The sequence below is a fragment of the Alosa pseudoharengus genome, unplaced genomic scaffold, assembly GCF_046254945.1.
Source record: "Alosa pseudoharengus isolate Yale_2024_CS ecotype anadromous, Long Island Sound unplaced genomic scaffold, YU_APseudo_1.1 YU_APseudo_1.1_scf_13, whole genome shotgun sequence".
NCBI classification, from domain to species: Eukaryota; Metazoa; Chordata; class Actinopteri; order Clupeiformes; family Clupeidae; genus Alosa; species Alosa pseudoharengus.
In genome coordinates this window covers 20,441,194-20,461,908 of record NW_027468598.1, presented here as the reverse complement: position 1 = coordinate 20,461,908, position 20,715 = coordinate 20,441,194, and the positions used below count along the sequence as shown (strand labels likewise).

The following is a 20,715-nucleotide window of genomic DNA, read 5'->3' as shown; positions in this document are numbered from 1 at the left end:
TGGTACCATACGTCACACAAGGGATGTAATGCAGGTAGTTAACATGTATACCCGGTTGGTGAGGACTGTTGGAGTATATGAGGAAAGCAAGATAGTCCCGAGTAAAATGGCTAGGCACTATTTTGGGGGAGAAATCAGCTCCTCTGTGTTGTTCATAACAAGGTTAAGGTCAAGGTCAAAAGGATGTTGGCATGCTAGCTGTAGTGTATCACAACAGTCAACAGTGACTTAGTTTGACTTAGCATCGTTGTTGAGGGCATTCTGTCTACATGAACTGTTAAAGAAAATTGGAATTGGACCAAGAAAGAAAATAGTACCTGATTTTTTTAGATTTTTTCAGATTTTTTTTACCTCAAATTAATTTTGCCGTGAGCAACGGCCAAAAGCTCCCTTCACTTTTTACCTTGTCAGTTAACGCAAATATTATTGCCTGAGTGTACCCACGAGCTGTGTGGTTGTTAGTACAACAAACCAGTGAGAGAGCAAGGTCTCAAGTGAGACAGATGCACTGACCAACTCTCGAGGACACTTGAGTGCATGTATCTACACGGTATCTACAAGTCTGACTGCTTTATACCAACAGTATTATCCCGGGACTGATAAGAACATTAGCTCTACCAGGTGTCAATGATTAACCGGTAGGGGTGTAAAGGTACAGGTATTCGCACCGAACCGTTTAGGTATAGGATGTTAGGTTCAATACAGATGTTTACCAAATGTACCAATGCAGTATTAAACAATAATCAACTTTTTTGCATGCAGACCAAGTTTCAAAGTTCAGAGTTCCGACACAAACATATTAAGTAGTTGACCATATGTCAGTTTAGTAATGCCAAAAAACAGTTGACACCTTTTCAAAATTCTATTCCTGCTTATATGTGTTGTGTTGAGCATCAGCAATATTGTCAGTGAATGTTAGGTTAGAAGTAGCAGTACTTACAGGCGTACTGTACCGAAAATGAACCAAACTGTGACTTCATCAGCAAGGTAGGCTACGTACCGAATTGTGATTTTTGTGTATTGTTACATCCCTAATAACAATGTGACTCCAGATCAATCTGCAGAGAAAATGGATAGATATGCAGTGCAGTGCAAGATTTTTTAGTTCATATGCTTTAAGTGCATGAGTATGTTACTGATATTACATTGCAATTTTGATGTATTGGAGAAAGGAAATGTACTTCTTCAAATACAGGTAGCTTGCCAAAGGAAATGCAGTTCCTTCCTTGCTTACATGTAATGAATCTCCAGAAACTGTCCAGTCTCCACGAATGCCACTAAACCTGTAGGACACCAGTGTACCAGTTTTCAGAACAAAATAGCTTGAGATAAAGGTTTAAAAGAAACAGGAGGGGATTACCTAATGAGAGGTCAATATATGAGGTCAGTGAATCCCAAACCAAAAACAGCAGCACAGTAAGAGAACCAACAGGGTTTATTTGACCACAGTGTTTGGGCATGCAGAGGTGGGGGGCGTAGGAGTGTGAGTGATTAAGAGGACGCGGCCATGTATTTTTGTAAGCTATCACAGACATGTTCTTGCGTTAGACAGGAAGAGAGAGAGGGCCACAAACAGGATGGAGTGGAATGTGCTTCCTGTTGGACGGGGCAGATTTCTTGTACCATCGTTTGACTACACGAGCCCACGCAACCTCCATCTCACCCCTCACAAACGTATTGCTCACGCGCACACACAGAGACACACACACACACACATACACATATGCATGCATGTACACATAAACAGTCACACACACACACACACACACACACACACACACACACACACACACACACACAAAAGGATGTTTTTCCACTGGAATCAGGGAGAAGCAGGGTACCAGGATTGGGGAAAAAGCAAAAAGAGCAAGTCCAGAGAAGATAAGAGAGAGAGACAGCCAGTGAGTTCAGCAGTTAGAAACACAGGCGGTGGACTGCATGATACGCTACTGAGAGACACACAAATGAATAGACAAGGCCTTGTTCTCCTCCTCCTGACCACAGACAGAGCTAAACAGAACCACAATTCAGATAAAGTCGCAGCACAATAGTCAACCAAGGATGTACTCCCGTCCCAACATCACAAAAGGGCATAATAACAGTCCACCACCAGACACCATACAGACCACCATACAACAACCCACGACCCAAAGCTATCAACACCAACATTGTAGACCAAGGGTGTTCAACTGACTCTGACCCAGGGACTACCATTCTGACTAAGAGGCAAGCTGTGGACCATAGCTGTGAAGTGACGTGAAAAAGAGTGATTCATGATAAATGCATGGTCAGGGAACCCCTGTATTGCCTTGACGGACCACTCAATGTGGACCCCAGACGTCTGCCATGTATGCCATGAGCAACCATTCACTGTCCGGGGCCTGCAGCTAGCTAACAGAGTTGCAACTCTAAGATAAAAGCCGGTGGTAGGGGCGGTACTGGTGGCACAGAATAGCGACAGTGACTTAGGATATGAAATTAACATTGCATGTCCTTGCAGGCTTCCTGATTGAATCAGAGCCCCTGATGACGAAATGGGATCTTTCTCATACTTCAGAGGGCCAGAGTTGAGTGAGCATGAGTCATGCCATCGGCAGCGGCGCTGCACTCTGTCTCTCTCTCTCTCTCTCTCTCTCTTTTCCAAAGCATAGGCCCATACCCCCACCTCCTTGCAAGTAATTGAGCTTGTACGACAGAGGGACAGTCATTGTACACTGCCTAATGATATTCCAATAAAAAAAGGGACTTTGGAAAACAAGCTGTACCTTTTAGGGAGATTAAAATATTACCGCCACATCCGGCCCAAAGTGCCGCAACAAATACAGCTGATGCATCGGCCCAGGGAAGAATGACATAACGGCCAGAGGAGCCCTGTGTTATTACGACGTGTAAGATGGTGGAGAAGTACACAGCTTGGGATTTGAAAGAGGGAGATGTATCTCCTACTGCCATTGTATATAGGCACGGATGAGGATGGATACGGATGCAAATATAACGTTTAGGAATTACTCCCCTGATAAATTAATTTAATACCATTCAGAGTGAACAGCATCATATATGTCATAATAACATCATCATCAGGAATCATATATGTGGCAAAAGCGGGTAAGGAAAGATTGGTCACACTAACAGTTCCCATGTCGCAAGGAAGCGGTGAAGAACATAACTGACTTGTCGCAAAGATATAGTAGATAAATCATCATACAAATCCTTCAACAATGACCTTGATGTAGGGGTGATTTGCCTGCCAGAAAGCAAACACTCTACTGGATAGATATCCTGGCACTTCTACCTGAAGAACAACACTTTTTTACTTGAGAAAGGTGCAATTATAAGCAGCACAACAATGACAAACAATAAGAGTGTACCTTTGTCAAAACCAACAATGAGTATGTCTTTGACTAGAAGTTAAAGAGGGCAAAGTTTCTTTGTGCATACCTGTATCTAGTGATGTGATGGTAACCCAATTTTACTTATTTACATCCGAATGGCCACAAAGGGTAATTTAAGAGAAAAATTCTAGGCAATGGCTGTTGGAAAATTATGAGTCAATTATTGTTGTTAAATTATTGTTTAGTGTGTTATAGTTGAGAAGTAAGGACACTCACTAATGTAAAGCAAATAAATAAATAAAATAGGTTAATACAATGGACAAAGGGAGGATAAGATACTGTTATGAAATATTTTATGTGATACAGGATGCAAACACAGTACACCATGCTGGCTGTTTTAGCTAGATCATTTTTTTTATTATTAGACAGGTACAATTTCAGAAACTTTCTCCATCACCCCAGGTGAATGCTGGGTACAAAAATATTCCAGAACACGGTCCAGCGGATGTGTGCACAAACAAGAATTTCTTCCAAGCAGGCACCATCATGAACCCTGCAAAACGATTAACCGAGATAAACATAACGTTGTCTTTTCCTTTGAGGGCCCGCTCCGGGAATTCAAGTTTTCCAGACAATTATATCAGTGTTCCACCTGCAGACATTTCTTCCTCTCCATACACACATTCAAGAAGAAGAAAAAAATATCACTCAGAAGATGCCAAAGAACTGACTTGCTCCCATAGGGCGAGTTGAACTCAAAATCTCAACCTTGCGATAGCTCCAATTAATGTCATCTGAATACATTGGTCTCCCTCTGGTGGCGTTAAGCCACCATAACATAGGCCTAGTGACTTCAGAAAATCACAAAGCTGCATTGCTTGTTGGATGAACCAAAAATGAAGAAAACTGTACACTGGTACAATATGGCCATCCTATCATTAAAGGGAGAAGTGTGTGTGATCTCAGGTCATGTCCACATTGACGTTTATGTTCATGGTTACACATCAAATGAGAATGAAATGATATCCTGACAGCGAAGTAAGGCCTCCTTCTGAACACCAATTGGTGTCTGCAACTCTGACACTTGAAAGTTCAGCACATCAATGTCTGATGCTCCAAATCTGGCCTCCACCTGCACGCCCTCATGCATGTCGAAGTGAACAGTTTTATTTGTCATCTTGATAAGGGTGCGGAGAAAGCGCTCCCTCAATTCACTGCGAGAACGCTGCTCCTCTTCGATGCTGGCCCCTTCACCAGAAGAGGCCGGTATGGAGGTGGGACACAGGGCAATAAACCGCGGGGAGTTGGGATCAAAACCTCGGCTGTTGGGATCTGGTCCCCTTGGCAATCTCAGGACGGGGACAGGGGTCTTCTTCATTGCAATAGGCAGTCAAATAGCTGCAGAAAAAAACACACCATTGTGTCAGTAGCCGCCAAGAAAATCTACAGGCATTCAGATTACAATATTAAAGTCATAGCCATTTGATCAGACGGATTGATCAGTCACAAACATCTGTCACAAAGTTGGCATGAGAGAGAGAGTGAAACAGAGAGAGAGAGACGAAGAGATCATTAGGGGGGGGGGGGGTTTGGCTGATCTATTTGTAAAGGGAATAATTATCCTGCCAAACGTTGCCGAATAGCGAATTTTGAATAAAACAACAAACAAAAAAGAAACACTCCCCCTGTAACGATATACAGAAGCATTAAATTATAGGCTACGGTAGAAAATAAAATATAGCATGCGCTGTTAACATCTAAGTGCTGTGCGTGGAAGATTCCGAAAAACCGTGCCAAGATTTAAAATAATAATACAAAAGAACTAACAATTAGATATAGAGATGCAGGCTGCTCCGTGCACTTGAATAATAATTCGAAGTAGCCTAAGCCTACACTGTAATTACCGCACAATGTTTAATTTAGGCACTTACCAGTTATGTTTTCTGCCATAGAACACGGAAGTTACAGTATGAAACTTACCGGAGAGTACTGAGAACAATTACTAACGTTCCGCCCGGAGAGGCTTTGTGAAAAACCAGAGCGGCTCTGTGAAAAACGTTACTGCAGCGTCCTCTATCGACAAATAATGGTAGGTCTATCTATAGTGATATATGGCCTAAAGCTTTATGTAAACTCGCCTTTCTCACAGCTACTTCGTCTGAATAATATTAATAATAAAAAAAAACACTGAAATACTGAAACACTGTATCGTTATACGAGGAGATTATTTAAAAAGGCATTATTCGCATATTACGGAACCCCGCATTGTCAGGCGGAAGTAGTAACGTGAAAGGCGGTAGGACCAGGACGTCCTTGGAAGCAACATGCATGCAGTCTTTTACCGTCTATGAGTCCTGAGCATAATGTAACGTTAGTACAAGCCTAGCCAACTTGGTATGTCTTTATTATTTATTTTATGTCGCATTCATAAAGTAGGGAATCACCAGTCAAACTCAGGTTTTCTTTGAATCGTTAACAATGGCAGCAGGTTAGCCAGCATGTAACATAGCTAAGTAAACTTGCTTATAAACTGATACTGATAAGTGAGTTAGATTAGTCGTAAGATAACGTTAGCGCTAGAAACGTGAAGAGAGTAGATTTTAATGTAGATCGCCTAGCAGAATTTCTGTTATTGTGTGTAAGGTCATGTTGTTTGTGATATTGAAAATGTTGTCTAGTTATCCCATGTGGAACCTGGAGAGATTTATATTGCTGGGGTATCAACCTGCTACCCACACTAGCAGTCAAGCTAGCAACAAATGAGCTAGTCAGAAGTCATTCATCACTGAATAGCTAACGTTAAGTGAATGTTGAAATGCAAGGCATTTTTCATTCATTAGAAACCACTGATACTTTTGAATCGGTAGTGAAAAGAAATTGACAGTACATTATATCAGTTTTGCACAACTGAACGTGTTCTACGTTGTCCACGTCTGTGTGTCATATTACTTATAGGAACAACTAGGCTAACAATGTATTGGACGAATCTTTAAATATCGAATGCTAACTTACTTAATTTTGATTTGTAGATGCGATCCCACCTGCTAGTAGAAGATGCCACTCCACAAATACCCACCTCGTATCTGGGAAGCTCTTAAGCTAAAGACAGGCATTTATTCCCGACTCCCACAACACTATTTAAAAACCTGGGAAGACAAAACGCCTCCCACACCTGTGCATTGGAAAGCACTTGGAGTGAAGTATCAGGCCAACCCCAAAACTGGTAAAAAAGAACGCGTGCAGGATGTTCCCGTTCCAGTTTACTACCCGCCAGAGTCCCAGCAGGGTCTTTGGGGAGGAGAGGGTTGGATATCAGGCTACAAATATGCCAACAATGAAAAGGTTTGTCCTCAGTTGTGTTTTGTGATGTATTGGATGCCATTTCTAATCTTAGTTACGTTTGTGGGATAGTAGTACTGTGGTCCTCAAAATGTTAAATCATTTCATGAGTTCATAGCTTGATAATCAGACTGTAACTCTACATTTAATGTACTAGCAATAGTCTCCGTATGCTGAATACAGAGGAGTACTGACTAATTGTGTTTTTATCTTTGAACATGTTTTCATCTTTGTTAAGCTGTCTACACGATTTAAGAAAACCTGGAAGCCCCAACTCTTCAAGAGGGAGTTTTACAGTGAGATCCTGGACCAAAAGTTCAACATCACAGTCACTGCTCGCACCTTAGATCTCATTGATGCTGCCTATGGCTTTGATTTTTACATCCTGGAGGTGAGTAGGACACTTCTAAATCAGCAATACACCTGATTACAGTGTTAGTAACTATTATAAAATATAGTATAATTATTTTTCCTATGTGACGTGGTCAGACACCCAAACAAGATCTGAACTCCAAACTTGGAATGGACCTTAAGAGGGCCATGCTCCTGAAATTGGCACGAAAGGACATGTATCCAGAGGATCCAGATCGTCGAGAAAAAGTCTGCAAGAGATACATGGTGAGCCCAAGCGGCCTTGTTCTCTTGTATGAATTACCGAAGAGATAAGTGCCTACTATTAACCCATACCTTATGGTATCTCACACAGCAGTTTGAAATCGCTGAGGAGGAAGCAGAGTGGGTTGGTCTGAGTCTGGAGGAAGCCGTGGAGAAACAGAGAGTCCTGGAACTTAAGGTAGGAACCGTGACCAAGAAGAGCAATGTTGGTTCATGCCATGTCTATAAACACTTCTAGGGCTCTAATTGCCTGTATGCCACACACTTCCTGGATGGCTTTTCAGCCAGCACAAACATTTCTGATGGATCGTCACCTGTGTCATAGCGGCTATTGTTTTAGCGTACCCGTTTACACGAACCCGGTTGGGTGTTGCGCCTAGACTAGAGAATGAGCATGTTAACATACTGAAGGATTTACAGTATGTATGTGTGTAAAGATATAAAAAAGGTATTTAGTGTCAGTGTGAACACAGAGGAACAGAATATAACAGAAGATGGCGTTTCACTGATGCTCCACCAGACATATATATGGCTAAAGACCCATAGGTGGCATATAGTCGATTTAACTGACAGGCAAAGCACAAAGTTTAAATTCTAAAACTAAAGCTAATTTAATAACGAGGTGAAATCGAATTGCTAATTTAATACCATGAAAAAGATCCCAAAGTCCAAACATCAATGGGTCAACGTAGTGCTTCCACATGCTACATCATAGCTTTCGCTCATGCACAAGACATTTTGCTCATTGATTGACTTGGCACTTTGCCTTTATTTTAAATGAGTGCCCCTTCTGTTTCAGCTCACTGACTCTGGTTTCTCTTTGTGTTTGTTTTCTTCTTGAAGGAGCCTGAGCCTGTATTCAAAGAATGTGTGGACAGCCTTGTGAAGGAGCTGGCCATTCAGAAGCTTTCTGAACCAAAGATTGTGGAGAAGACGTAGTCTACAGTTTTACTGGCTGATAACTTGAACGGACTCTTACTGCATATGAATTTGACCCATACATTTGACATGTGCTTATGTTATATAATCACAAAACGAATTGGCATTGACAAAAAGTGCTTATGTAAATATGTGACTGTTTTTCTTTAGTAAATTAATTGAGTTGTAAGAAGGAAACATTAGTACATTTGTCCCAATTTTATGTTTTGGGATTTATTGAATTGTAGCGAAGTCCTTTTAGGCAAGTCCCTGCACTCGGAGGCCATATTGCAACGCACTTTGGGCACTTATTCGGCATCTATTTTTCACGCAGGGTTTCACGACACTAACCTCGCTCCAGTGGCGAGATCACAGCACAAGATTAGTACAATGTATTCACAACACTATCACAAGCCCTTTTAACATTTAAAAGCTAAGTGTGACTATCCGGAATTAACATTGTAGATATCAACAACGTCATTATGACTGGTGCAAATTATTGTGCATGACGTTGCTCTATTTTAGATATCCATAAATAGGCCTACGTAATTTCCCCTCCCCGCCATAATCAAAGAAGAAGTGGGTTTATTTCCTTATTTCTATGAGTAGAAGAAGAGGGAAGCAGTCGTGGCTGTGATGTCTTGTCGACATCTAGTCGACATCTAAATAACTAAAACTCAGAGACTTCGGAACACCGTGTGGTTTATTAGACTGTCACATTATCGACTGGCTTGATCTCCATAATACTGTACATGTGTAGGCCTACTAAAAGCACCAGCTCCATCTACAGGAAACTCCATTCACTACAATGGCGTTGGCTGTAATCGAAAAAACAAATTTTCTTGCTGCCAGCTCCTGTCTTGCAAGGGCTGCAGTATTAAAAAGACGATTTAAAAACTCCTTCGCCCTCTGGGTGCTCTGACATAGTGCTAATCAGTGCTCAAATTAACAACAACACGCTCTGCTCCCGCCTAAAGTGGGATGCGGGCCTAATTTGCATAGTAATACAGATATCTGCAATGTCATTTCATGTAGTCAAAACTACAAAGACAAAATAATTCAAGATATCTGTAATTACATTTTGACTAGGCAGAATGAAAGTTACAGATATCTCCAATGCCAGATATCTCTAATCAAAATTCATTGACAGACTATGGGTAATGCTAAACTAAAGTGTGTTATTGGAGCGGTGGTTGTCATCAAAAGATCAGTGAACCAGTGTAGAACAGGACCCTCAGCGAGTACTCCGACTACAGTATTGTTAATAAATGTCTGGGTGGGCCGCAGCAGATTTTCAGAATTGAAATTTGGCCTCAGCAGTGTTAAGTTTGGTAGCCTTTGATTTAGGGCATCCAGGTGATAGTAGTTCTTTTTAAAAGTTTAAAAAGCATAAAAGGATATAAAATGATGGGTAGGATGGGTCGTCATGCTCCATAATCTTACTGCCTTAGGATTTCTTCAATCTGTAATCAGAAGGGATGAAAATATGAAAAGATGAAGAAAATTACGAATTGCAAGGAGCTATCTTCTATTTTTGGTAAAATTGTCATATATTCCCTCATATGTAGGGTGCCATTTTTGCAGCCAGATCTTTAGCCAGGGCTAATAGTCCTACCGGTACTCACCCACTATTAGGCCACCAGCTAGAGGTAGAAGAAGGCTACTGTTGAGTTGATGAGGGAGGAAAAAGATTTTCCCAGTGTAAATCTACCATACCTTCTGGATTTATTATATCAATGTGTGTTTGTTAATGGTTAATCATGAACAGACTAGGGGAAAAAATCCTAAAGGGATGTTTCTACCTAGTTTGTTCATGATTAAACATTAACTACCATGCATTTCTGAAGGTAGAAACAGGCTGAGATTACACTCCCGCTGTGTGAAGGGAGATGACAGTGATGTAGTACCTTGTTTGGGAATAAAATCTGGTTGTCTTTGTAGTGCAGAAAAGGGAACTTATACAGGCGTCTATTAGGGTGTCATCAAATAATGTCCACGAGTGGAGTTCTCATTTACATATATCAGTGTCAGCCGAAGCCACAGCAGTGTTGAGCAACATGCAGGAGTTTCCCCATGGCGAAAGGCCAATGTCTTTCCAGTGTTGGTCAACCATTTTTGTGGTTTGAGACATTGCAGCTGTCAACAGATGGAAAATGCTTCAATCTGTGTGGGAGAAAGGTGGGAAATACATGGGGGGGATTTGCCCCTGGTGGTCTACTCATTCATTCAATGGAAAGTCATGACGGAAACCAAAATATACCACCAGTTAACTGCTTCTTCAGTTGAATCGCAAACGATTATGAGTGCCACCTCAATCATTTATGTGATACAAGTGTGTCATGTCAAAGGAATACTGCCATCACAAAGGAACAGAGAAACTACCCTTATTGACATGCATTGTTTAATGAAAAGCTAAGTGAAAGGCTCCATTGTTTCAAATGAGGTTTTATCACCCTTGTAAAATTGATTAGGTCAAGGTCAAGGTGTTCCTAAGCCGAAGGGAAAAGATCACTTCTGCATTGAAAGTGTTCAAACATCGCACATATAGAATGTGAGAGGGCCAAACACATGATCTACAAAGTATAGTCGAACCACAAGGCAGTGAGAAACTTTAAAGATAACAGATATGAGAAAATCCACTCTTCCTTTTTGTAAAACTACTTCGTCTTTGGGTAGTACAGGTTCTTGCCATTAGCGCAATTTGACTCAGTTGGCTATGACTTTGGTTGACTGATATTTATCCAAAACAACACGGATGCAGCAGGAATCGAACTTGGGTCAACCGATAGTCAGACAATGACGATACCATTGCTCCACCATGCCTTCATTTCTGGAGGTCAACTGTGTGTTCGCAAGTTAGGGCCCAGTCTTTTCCACAATCATGACAAATATTTTCAGCTAATTTCATCAAATCCAATAATAGCCTAATAATGAAGGAAAGTGAATGGGAATGCACCAGTCTATATAACAGTTTTAATGTTAACCAAAAGACACACAGGGCACACTTGTAAAACATTAATGGTCCACATGACTAAAACATCTATACACACTGACAGAAAATGCTAGAAAGGAATTCATGTTACCAGAATTCACTAGGGTTCTCAGTCAAAGATAAGGCTGTATTATTGGAAATTAATTCAGTGGTCTGTGTGGTCCATCCCTTCAATAACTACTACACTAATAATAGTATGAACATCCTTATTTTCTTCCACTTGTGGCAGTAGGGCTGTTATTTTAATGTAACATTTGAATTTGGTCGACCAGAATATGTACAAAATGTCTGGACCCTCGACAAAGCAAACATCAACAAGGAAATTAAGGACATATTTGACAAGGAAAACAAGACCATACCTTGGTCCTGACTGGCCAACCATATATGTACTAACTGTCCATTTAGCTGTACAGAGATCAGTGTTTTTCAGTGGAGCAGCCGAGGACAATAATGCATAGCATGCTATTCACAAAGTTCAGGACGGACAGTGATACTGGGTTCGGCCAGCGATACCCGACTAAGAGCTACATCCATTTCCTCTCCAAGGCCTTAATGTCTGAAACATCTCTGCAAAAGGGGCCTAAGTGATGCAATGACCTGTGAGGGATAGACAGTGGGGGGGGGGGGGGGGTGGAGGGGGGGTGGAGGGGCATCAGACGTCACCGTCTTTTTCCGTCTTCACCTGGGGAAGACCGTGGCCTTCTGCGAGGCCCTGCTCAATCAAATCAAGAACAGAGGGGGCAACAGCATGGTGGCCACCACTGACCATGTGATTGAACTGCATGTCTGTGTAAATACTCATGTTTATTGCGGACGGATCCTCCATAAGAAAAGAGTCTACATCCCTAAAGTTAGAGTTTTCGTCCTGGTTGGCCGCAGGCAAGCCAAAGCTAGCGCTGCCGCCATCTTCAAGCATCTGTATGATTGAAGAGAGCATGTTCATGGTGTCTGGATCCAGAGTCTCTATGGGGTCTTCTTGCTTCAGTTCGTCAACAGCATACATGTCTCCCAGGGCCTGAACAGGCTGGATTGGTAAGTCTTCTTGAGATGGGGTCACCATGCCAACAGAGCTCTCCAGGGGATAGGAGTAGGAGTCAAAGACACGAGGTACAGCAGGTTCTGCCATCACACTCTCAGCTGTGGTGCAAGAGGGAGTGATATTGTTATTGTTCCTATTATTATCATTATTATTAGTAGTAGTAGTAGCAGGGTTCCCACACTAGGTCAAACTTTCAAAAAAATGAAAATCCACCTACTAATAGTAATCTTTGGTCGGTATATTGTACCATTCATAATGAATGGTACAATATACCGACCAAGGATTTCATAGCAGCCGCAGAATCTTTTACTTTTTTGGAATGGGGGATAAATAAATGGGCATTGACTAAACAAAGTTGGGCTAACCACGACTACTTAAACAAGCAGTAAAGCTAATAACCAGATATACACCACTTCTGTGGGGGTAATATATCTGTATAAATGTATTTTGGCAAGTCAATTTTGAATGGCTTCAACAAAATTCCCTGATATTCCATGACTTTGCCCCAAGAATGATCAAATCCCCTGACTTTCCATGTCTGGAATAGACTTTCTGAAATTCCATCATATTCCAGAAATTCCATGACCCGTGGGAACCCTGTAGTAGTAGTGGTAAAAGTAGGAGTAGCAGTAATATGGGTAGTTGTAGCAGTAGAAATAGTAATACGATTCCGGACATCTAAATGAAGGAGAAAATGTTACCTCTCGCATTGCACCCATCAGTGAATTTGATGTCAGGCTTGATTTTTCTTTTGCGATTTACCCCATAAGGATCTGAAACATACATACACACACACACAAAAACAAAGAAACCCTTAATATCAAATAAAGCATGTCCTTTTTAATTCAGTTGAACTCAAGTCATTTATTCTGTCCAGTAGCTCATCACATGGATCAGCTTAGTCATGAAAACAGGAACAATTACGCATGGGAGGGAACTATGTGGTAGAACCAGGTCAAAAGGTGGAGCCCAACTACCACTAGTCATTCCTGCCACTGTCTCTCCAAAAGCATTAACTGCTGACCACCAAAACTGGAAGAGGATGTCAGCAGGCGACTTTTAGTTTCAGCACTGTGTTCATAAATAACCTCCGATTCATCTGAGAACAACTTGCATAAGCATTACCACAGGCGGCCGGCGATGTGACGGTGATTTATGACAGGCGACCGGCAAAATTGAATACAATCTATTGAAGTGAATGGGGAAACGCACTCAACAAGCTGAATGGCGGAGCGACCATCGCCATCACATCGCTCTAATCGGCCCCTTTCTATTTTTTAGGGCGATTTTGATACGTTACAATAGAAAACAGCTATTTGGTCAGTGCATCTCCACTGAATCGATGGGTGATCGTGTCACCAGTAGTGTCAAGTCAAGTCAAGTTTATTTATATAGTGCATTTCATACACAGAGGTCATTCAATGTGCTTTACATAAACAAAAGCAAATAGTAATAACAAATAAAAGCATAAAAGGGCAATAGTGAAAGAATAGTTTAAAAGGTAAAGATCATAGTAATAATAATAATAATAAAAATAAATAAATAAATAAAATAAAAAGATTAACAGAATTCCACCGTCACATTCGACTGTCGCATCGCTGGCCATGCGTGTGTCGGCCTTTAGAGTGAACACCACCATTCAATTTAGCACTGAGAGGTGAAAAAGATGGCAAATAATATGTGATGCTGACCTGGATTATGTGCTGTGTAGGTGAACTTGACGGGTTCGCTGTCCATGCGGTCTGAAAGACGCCGGAGGAAGACGTTGACATCCACCTCCTCATAGATGTCCTGGTCCTGATAGGGGGGTGACTTGAAGACGATGGCGATCTGTCGGTGGACATCTGTTTGCGCAAACTCAGCCTTGGCCTCCCACGATCCCCGGCCAAAGATGATCTCTATGTCATCTGAGTGTGGGTTTTCAAAACAAGTGACACAAGACAACTTATATACTGACAACTTAACCTAAAACTTAATACAGAATTGTGTGTCAGCTTTGCTCGCTGCCATTCTTTGTATTATAACTATGTAATGTCTCCAATATGAACTGGATGCAACAGAATAAAAACAAACCTTTTTGGACTTTGTCACACAACATGTAGATCTCAGTTTTCCCTGTGCATGGCCCCTTAACGATATTCAGCCGAGTTATTTTCAGCTCTGATGTTGTTGTAGCCTCTGTACAGACACACACACACACACACACACACACACACACACACACACACACACACACACACACACACACACACACACACACACACACACACACACACACACACACACACACACACACACACACACACACACACACACACGAGTTACAGAACCAAGATAATACAATAAGGTATTGAGGAAAAACATGACTTTTGTCAGAAGTGCTATTTTCACTTCATGGAAAGGGAAAGTGTACTCTATTGTGCAGTATGCTCTTACTCTTGTCGAAAATGGGGTTGGAGACGATTGGGGACAGATGGATCCTCTCGCCATCCTCCCTCTCCAGTTCACATTGGAAACACAGTCGGACCACATTCATGTCCATATCTTCGATGCTCTTAGATTGGCCAGCTGTTACAGAATGAAAACAAGCTATTTCTCACTGGTGGGTCTACATACTACTGTATGTGTACACATATGAAGTGCATAAGTGTTCTGGAGAGTATAAATGTTTTGCTCTGTAAACAATTTGTGTGGAAACTCTCTTATTATAAGAAGTAATATTACTCACTGTTAAATGGATCAATTTTTTGATCCCTTCTCTTCTTTAGGGAGAGATCAAGCTCTTTCCTACGCACACACTGAATGCCCAAATTGGCGAAACTATGAAACAAAGAGAAATTCAGAATATTAAAATACAGGGCAGGGCAGGGCCATAATATAATGTATAATGTTTTATAATTTGACATGTTCATATGTTCACATCCATAAAAACAAACAAACAAACAAACAAACACACACAAAGAAGAGCACACCTGTGTCGGCGGGTGTTGTGTGGATTAAGGTGAATGACACAGATGCCATCAGAGCAGTCTTTACCCACGAGGCAGTGGGGATGTGGGCGGTAAGGGATGTCCTTGGTGACTAGGGAAACAGTGACTGTGACATTCTTTATCTCCTGAATTGGTCCTTGAATCTAAGAGGGAGCAAGAAAGTGATAGAGGTAGACTGTAAGTGAAACCGAAACGAAAAAACAAAAACGGTGGCATCAACGGCAGACAGGGTGGGACGTGTCAGATTTCAAGAGGTAATTCCCTCTCTCTGACCGCATGAAGAGGGTGTAGACCTCTCAGAGTGAAGATGCGGAGTGCAGCTTCTCAGGAGTGCTACAACTCGCAGCCAAACCACAGGGGGGGAAACCCCAATCATTTGGGACAGTGGGTACATTCCAGAAGTGCCCTCCATCCAAAATATGCCATGATAATAAATAAAACATTTGCACATACCAATGCACATTTACAGTGAAACAGGTATTAAGAGTCAAGCTACCTAGAGTCAAGCCGTCATCACACCTGCATGCAAGTGTATACACAGGGCTGTATGTTAACTTTTCTTTTTCATAGCACTGGTGCTACAGAGGTTGATAGTTTTGTAACAATCCACAAAATCTCTACTATTGGTATGTATTTACAAACACATCTGTAGGCTACACTCTAGAAAACATTTTAAATAAGGCGTCATTGGTGATAAGCTGGTAAATCATACATAGCACAGACTGATTCTGTTTTTGGTGAACAGTACCATGTCATGTCTCATCAAAATATAGGCAATCCAAAAAGTATGTGACTGTGTGTGAGAGAGTGCCCCATATATAGGTAATCATATAATTTGTTTGTGAATTTCTGTAAAAAAAATGTTTTACTCACACATAAAATAAATTATGCTTATTGAACTATTTTAGGTCTGTGTGACTTGCTGGTGAACTGTGACATTTCTGCTTAGTTTTCTTGCTGTTCTTGCTAAGTTTTCTGTCTTTAGAAAAGATACCTCAAAAAAGTGACTTTTGAAATGTTCAGGGTGCCTGATATATTCACATCACTTAAATTTAGAGGGTGTATGTGACCAAACACTGGTATTTGACGCTCATCACAAAAAAGCCTGCAGACATATGGGGAGTTTTCCCATGACATCTCCAAGCTTCTTCTAGTCTAGGTTCAATAATGTGTCCCCACTTCCCTGCATGTCAGCAAGTCTATGAGATGGTTCGGGACTGACCTCAATAGCAGGCAGAGTCTTGTTGGTCTCGTTGCTGCTCGTGCCAAGGATGCTGCCAGCAGAGCGACCCTCGCACTCGTAGCGGAACCTCATGCCTCTCTCTTTGGGCTGCTCCGTCACCACCAGCTGCGGCTTGTCCAGAAGGCGCTCCAGTGGCTCTGTGTCCGAGCGGGCTGCCCGCTGCACTGCCGCTGCCCCTCCGCGTCCACACCCGGACCGGGGGGCGGCTCCCCTAGAACTCCTCATAGGATGGTGCACTGTGGTCTGGACTTCAGGAAAGGTCCGCAGGGGCTGGCAAGTGAAAAGCAGATTTACTGTTAAAGTTAAGTCTGGAAACATTGGACCAGTTCAAGACTTACTGGTTGAGTAAATTAATGGAATGAAATCATGACAGTATGGTTTCCTCTTCATCGTTTTTCCCCAGTCCAAGAAATCAGTGTTTGTTTGGTCAATCAGATGGCAACAGCAAAACCACAGAATACAAAGCAAGCACACTACAAATAAAAGTTTTTAAAGTATCTTACAAGGTGCTGCACGTGCTGGCTGAAAACAACTTGTCAGTGAAAACAAGAGGGATCTCAACTTGGCTGAAGAATCATAAAAGACGCTTAGAAGCAACCAAACTTAGCTGCAACAATATCAGGAACAACTAAATTGCCTAAGTTATCAAAACAAAGACAGCTTTCAAGCACGTTAAATATGAAATGGGAACGACTACACAAAGGGTAGTTTGTGGGCGGAAGCATAGCATTGAAACAGGAAGATGGTGTTCAGAAAAAAGTACAGCAAAGAGAGTCAACCAATAGGAACGCCAGAAAGTGACGCTGCTGAGCAAGGGCAGAGCCGGGCAGAGCAACCCGGAGCAACCCCATTTGTACTTCCTTAGTATTGGTTGCTATGTGTAGACTACGTATACTGTTCTAAAACCAATATTTGCAATCACTTTAGCGGAAAAAATATTTTGTAAACAAATGTAACAAACTGCGAATGTAACAGAACTGCGTGGCAGCATGAGCAGGAAAATTGAGAGCCAGCATGCAGGAATCATATTACATGATTTGCTTTCTTTTTAGTAAAGACATTCTTACTCATGAAAACCAACGTTTGGATGATTTTGTAATGCCAAGGTCGTCACTGTATTTCTTTTATTTTTCTAAGAAAAGCTACGACAGGGCGCGTCAAAAATGATTGAAAGTGAAACTTGCACAGCAGCCTCAAAAGCATTCATGCATAACGGCTTCGATCTCATATTGCATCAAATAAAAGCTTTAAGAATAGGAAGATACTGCAGAGATCACAATGAGTTTTATATAGGCATAAATTGTTAGTACCAAGTTACAATCATCTATTATTAGAATAAAAGGTTTAAAAACGTCGCCTAGCACCTAGGGCCAACCCACTAGTTGATTATGTAGCAGATGGCAACTTCGAAAAGATACACAGTCAATAAATATAACGATACCGATACATAAACTACTGAAGAATAGACTGAATCACCTGGGAGGCTGTACCCCTGGGTACTAGCACTGCGTTCCTTTTGGGACTTGTAAGTTTTTGCAATGTCCTACTGTCAGAATCCGGGTCGGGAGGAGGGGGAGGAGGCAGAGGAGGCCCAGGTAGCACGAACTGAGGTCTCAACGATGTGTCCTCCACGATATACTCCTGGATTATGTCTATACAGAAAAGAAACACATTAAAGACAGACAGACTCATATCATATTGACTTTGACGCTATCCATTTACGTATAAAATGAATCTGTGAAAGTATCAAACTCACCAAGGTCTATATCTATGATGGAGGAGGGGGGGGGGGAGTAAACATAACAGAGATTAAGCACTGCAGTTTAGAAAGATGCTAAATTGTTAGAAAACAAAAGGAGTCAGATACGAAAATTAGACTAGGCTACAGTAGACGGGCTAGGCTACGTTGCGGTGCAGCGTATCATAAACGAAAGCTAAGCGCCAAACCAAACACGAATTAAGGATTCTGAATGGCGTCATTATTGTCATAGAGGTTTTGCTCATTTACCCTTCGATTTCAAATAGTTACCTTAACCAATTGCTCTCGGTATATTATGCTGGACCTAACAGCACATTGTAAATAGTTTCGAGTCGACTAGCTGCATCAACATAATCTTAGCTACAACATAAATTAGCCAACATTAGCTAAGTCAAAAATGTCATACCTGTGCCTCCGCGCGTTCCGTTATGGACACTCATGTTTGTCATGGTAGAAAGAACCAGATCTGTGATGTTTTCCAAACGCTCTCACTCTCACTGTAATGGGCTCATTTGACCTGAAACTCTAACTAAACTTATGACGTTAGCTTGAGTTATTCTTTGGCCTCTAGCGCTCCACGAATCCACGTTGTCCGCGTTCTACCACGTCCTTAATTCTCACTCCAACCGTTTCAAGGAAACACCACGGTTTAGCGTAATGGCCACTACCACTCCTCTGTTTACTTGCTGAAAGATGTCAGCTCCTCATGTTTGTTCGATTTTCTGCAGTGATTCTCTTCTGCTAATGGAAATCCCCGAGCGTCACATGTTGGGAAAACCCCCAACACGCTACCATGACAACACACTAACACCTGAAAGGACTACCTTGAAAATCATGTCAGAACTGTCAACCCACCAGCATCCCATCTGAACATAAAATAACCGTTGTAGAGATTTTCACCAGAGAACCTATGTTGCCTCCATCCAAGTGCCTCAACATTCTTTTAACATTTCTTGCCATTGCATCACCCTGTTCAGTGCTGTGAGGTCACATCACTTCCAATTATCTAACTCTGGGATCTGAACACTGGCCGTGAAATAGAAAGATAATAATAAAACAACAATGAAATGCTATTCCCGCATTGTATGGCGAAACATCAATGTAGTCTACTATATGACCTACCAGTAACCTATGACCATTTACATTTTTATGTGAGCAACACTATTACGCAGTCACCTTTTTTCTGAGCCACAGAATTAGAAAACAGCAGACAGAGATATGCGCTCTGGTCCGAATGTCACTGGATCAAGCGAATTTCTAGGATCATGATAAACGATACATTCTATCCCAATCCAATCAGAACGTCTCGTGTAGTTCCATTTTAAATTCTACAAACAATCACGCCCCCTAGAGGAATCTGAAAGACGCTCGAGAAATCCCTTGCACTTGCACACTACTGGCAAAAAAAAACAAAAAAACACTACTGACAATTATGGAATTATTGGTTATATAACATATTATAGTCATTGCATTTTACTATTTGCCTGTTTCAGCAAATTACAAATTTCGTAATCCTCACTACATAGGAAACCAATTTGTGAAGCAGCAGTAAAGAGTTCTGGACTAAAACGAGCAAGCTAACTACAGACGAGCCCTACAGGAATAAAGCACTGTAGACTTTGATTCTTAGATTTCGATGCCCGTCCCAAGCGTATTACAGCACACAGTGGCCGTGCCTAGGTGGTATCTGACCTGGGCACCTGTTGGCATGCTATCAGTAGCCTACCAACAGTGCTGTTGTTTGCGTGTACAACTGAATCTGAATTTCATTACCCCTTTAATAGTTGCCTATACAAAATACACCTAAAAATCCTTCATTAAGCTCCTTTAAAGATTTAATCCCATACAATAAACCCCAACCACAGACTGTTTACCCCACTCCGGGAGGCGTTACAGGTCTCTCCGCACCCGAACCAGCAGGTTCAGAGGAAGCTTCTTTCCTGCAGCTGTCACCCTACTAAACTCTAGCTCTGCACCCCGATGACATCCAACGAACTAAGCCCCCATCACCACCCGCTTGATGCCTCCTTGCCTGTGCCTGTTGAGGTGTCCACGACCATGGCAGCTTTGACAGGGACAACAAGGAGGCGGACAGCACTTATTCTTAATACTATTATAATTTTACTGTCTCTGCACTACAATGGTACTGTTACCACACTGCACATAGTTGTACATACTGTACATATCTGTTTATTTGGTTCATACTAAATATCCACATTTATTCAGTTTTCCGGTAATATATTCTGTTAATACAATGCATATATCTATATTGTTCTTGCTACTATGGTACTGACACTACATTGCACATATCTGTACATGTTTTTCATACATTGCTCATATAACATAGCCATATTTATTCTGCTCTTATAAGGTTACTGCTAATACACTGCACATACTTATATTTAATTTATACTACTCTAAACCACCTTCTGAAAACAACTGTATACTACTGTCTACACTGCACTATATCATTTGTCCTGTCTATGCA

General features: G+C 41.5%; 3 protein-coding genes across 5 annotated transcripts; 1 reads left to right on the top strand and 2 right to left on the bottom strand.

The window, feature by feature from the left end:
- Positions 1-3,709: 3,709 nt before the first annotated feature.
- On the bottom strand, positions 3,710-5,322 carry gemin7 (gem (nuclear organelle) associated protein 7). Its single transcript, XM_076281561.1, has 2 exons — positions 5,264-5,322; positions 3,710-4,730 (listed from the first exon to the last, which is right to left on the bottom strand). The coding sequence occupies exon 2, from the start codon at positions 4,708-4,710 to the stop codon at positions 4,330-4,332; it is 381 nt and encodes a 126-aa protein (XP_076137676.1). The 5' UTR covers positions 4,711-4,730; positions 5,264-5,322; the 3' UTR covers positions 3,710-4,329.
- Positions 5,323-5,634: 312 nt separating this feature from the next.
- Positions 5,635-8,422, top strand: mrpl28 (mitochondrial ribosomal protein L28). 2 transcript variants are annotated; one of them, XM_076281560.1, is made up of 6 exons: positions 5,635-5,726; positions 6,362-6,674; positions 6,910-7,062; positions 7,161-7,289; positions 7,381-7,464; positions 8,130-8,422. In XM_076281560.1, exons 2-6 carry the CDS (start codon positions 6,387-6,389, stop codon positions 8,223-8,225), a joined length of 750 nt encoding a protein of 249 aa, XP_076137675.1. In that variant the 5' UTR covers positions 5,635-5,726; positions 6,362-6,386; the 3' UTR covers positions 8,226-8,422. The 2 variants fall into 2 exon arrangements, with proteins under 2 accessions (XP_076137675.1, XP_076137673.1); XM_076281558.1 differs by having other exon boundaries at positions 7,378-7,464.
- Positions 8,423-11,163: 2,741 nt separating this feature from the next.
- Positions 11,164-19,166, bottom strand: relb (v-rel avian reticuloendotheliosis viral oncogene homolog B). 2 transcript variants are annotated; one of them, XM_076282451.1, is made up of 11 exons: positions 18,634-19,166; positions 18,225-18,236; positions 17,945-18,120; positions 16,448-16,738; positions 15,208-15,368; positions 14,964-15,055; positions 14,672-14,803; positions 14,309-14,413; positions 13,927-14,142; positions 12,937-13,008; positions 11,164-12,333 (listed from the first exon to the last, which is right to left on the bottom strand). In XM_076282451.1, exons 1-11 carry the CDS (start codon positions 18,674-18,676, stop codon positions 11,849-11,851), a joined length of 1,785 nt encoding a protein of 594 aa, XP_076138566.1. In that variant the 5' UTR covers positions 18,677-19,166; the 3' UTR covers positions 11,164-11,848. The 2 variants fall into 2 exon arrangements, with proteins under 2 accessions (XP_076138566.1, XP_076138567.1); XM_076282452.1 differs by lacking the exons at positions 17,945-18,120; positions 18,225-18,236; positions 18,634-19,166 and adding an exon at positions 16,972-17,301.
- Between the last annotated feature and the right edge of the window lie 1,549 nt (positions 19,167-20,715).

What these genes read in the sequence shown, in the direction of transcription:
- relb (XM_076282451.1), bottom strand. Translation starts at nt 18,676, where the DNA reads ATGACAAACATGAGTGTCCATAACGGAACGCGCGGAGGCACAG. An exon ending in CCAGGGGTACAGCCTCCCAG is followed by an intron (nt 16,739 to 17,944) that starts GTGATTCAGTCT and finishes TTCACTTGCCAG; the next exon opens with CCCCTGCGGACCTTTCCTGA. An exon ending in GTGTGACAAAGTCCAAAAAG is followed by an intron (nt 14,143 to 14,308) that starts GTTTGTTTTTAT and finishes ACCCACACTCAG; the next exon opens with ATGACATAGAGATCATCTTT.
- mrpl28 (XM_076281558.1), top strand. Translation starts at nt 6,387, where the DNA reads ATGCCACTCCACAAATACCCACCTCGTATCTGGGAAGCTCTTAAGCTA. An exon ending in AAGTCTGCAAGAGATACATG is followed by an intron (nt 7,290 to 7,377) that starts GTGAGCCCAAGC and finishes TATCTCACACAG; the next exon opens with CAGTTTGAAATCGCTGAGGA. An exon ending in AGAGAGTCCTGGAACTTAAG is followed by an intron (nt 7,465 to 8,129) that starts GTAGGAACCGTG and finishes TTCTTCTTGAAG; the next exon opens with GAGCCTGAGCCTGTATTCAA.
- gemin7 (XM_076281561.1), bottom strand. Translation starts at nt 4,710, where the DNA reads ATGAAGAAGACCCCTGTCCCCGTCCTGAGATTGCCAAGGGGACCAGAT.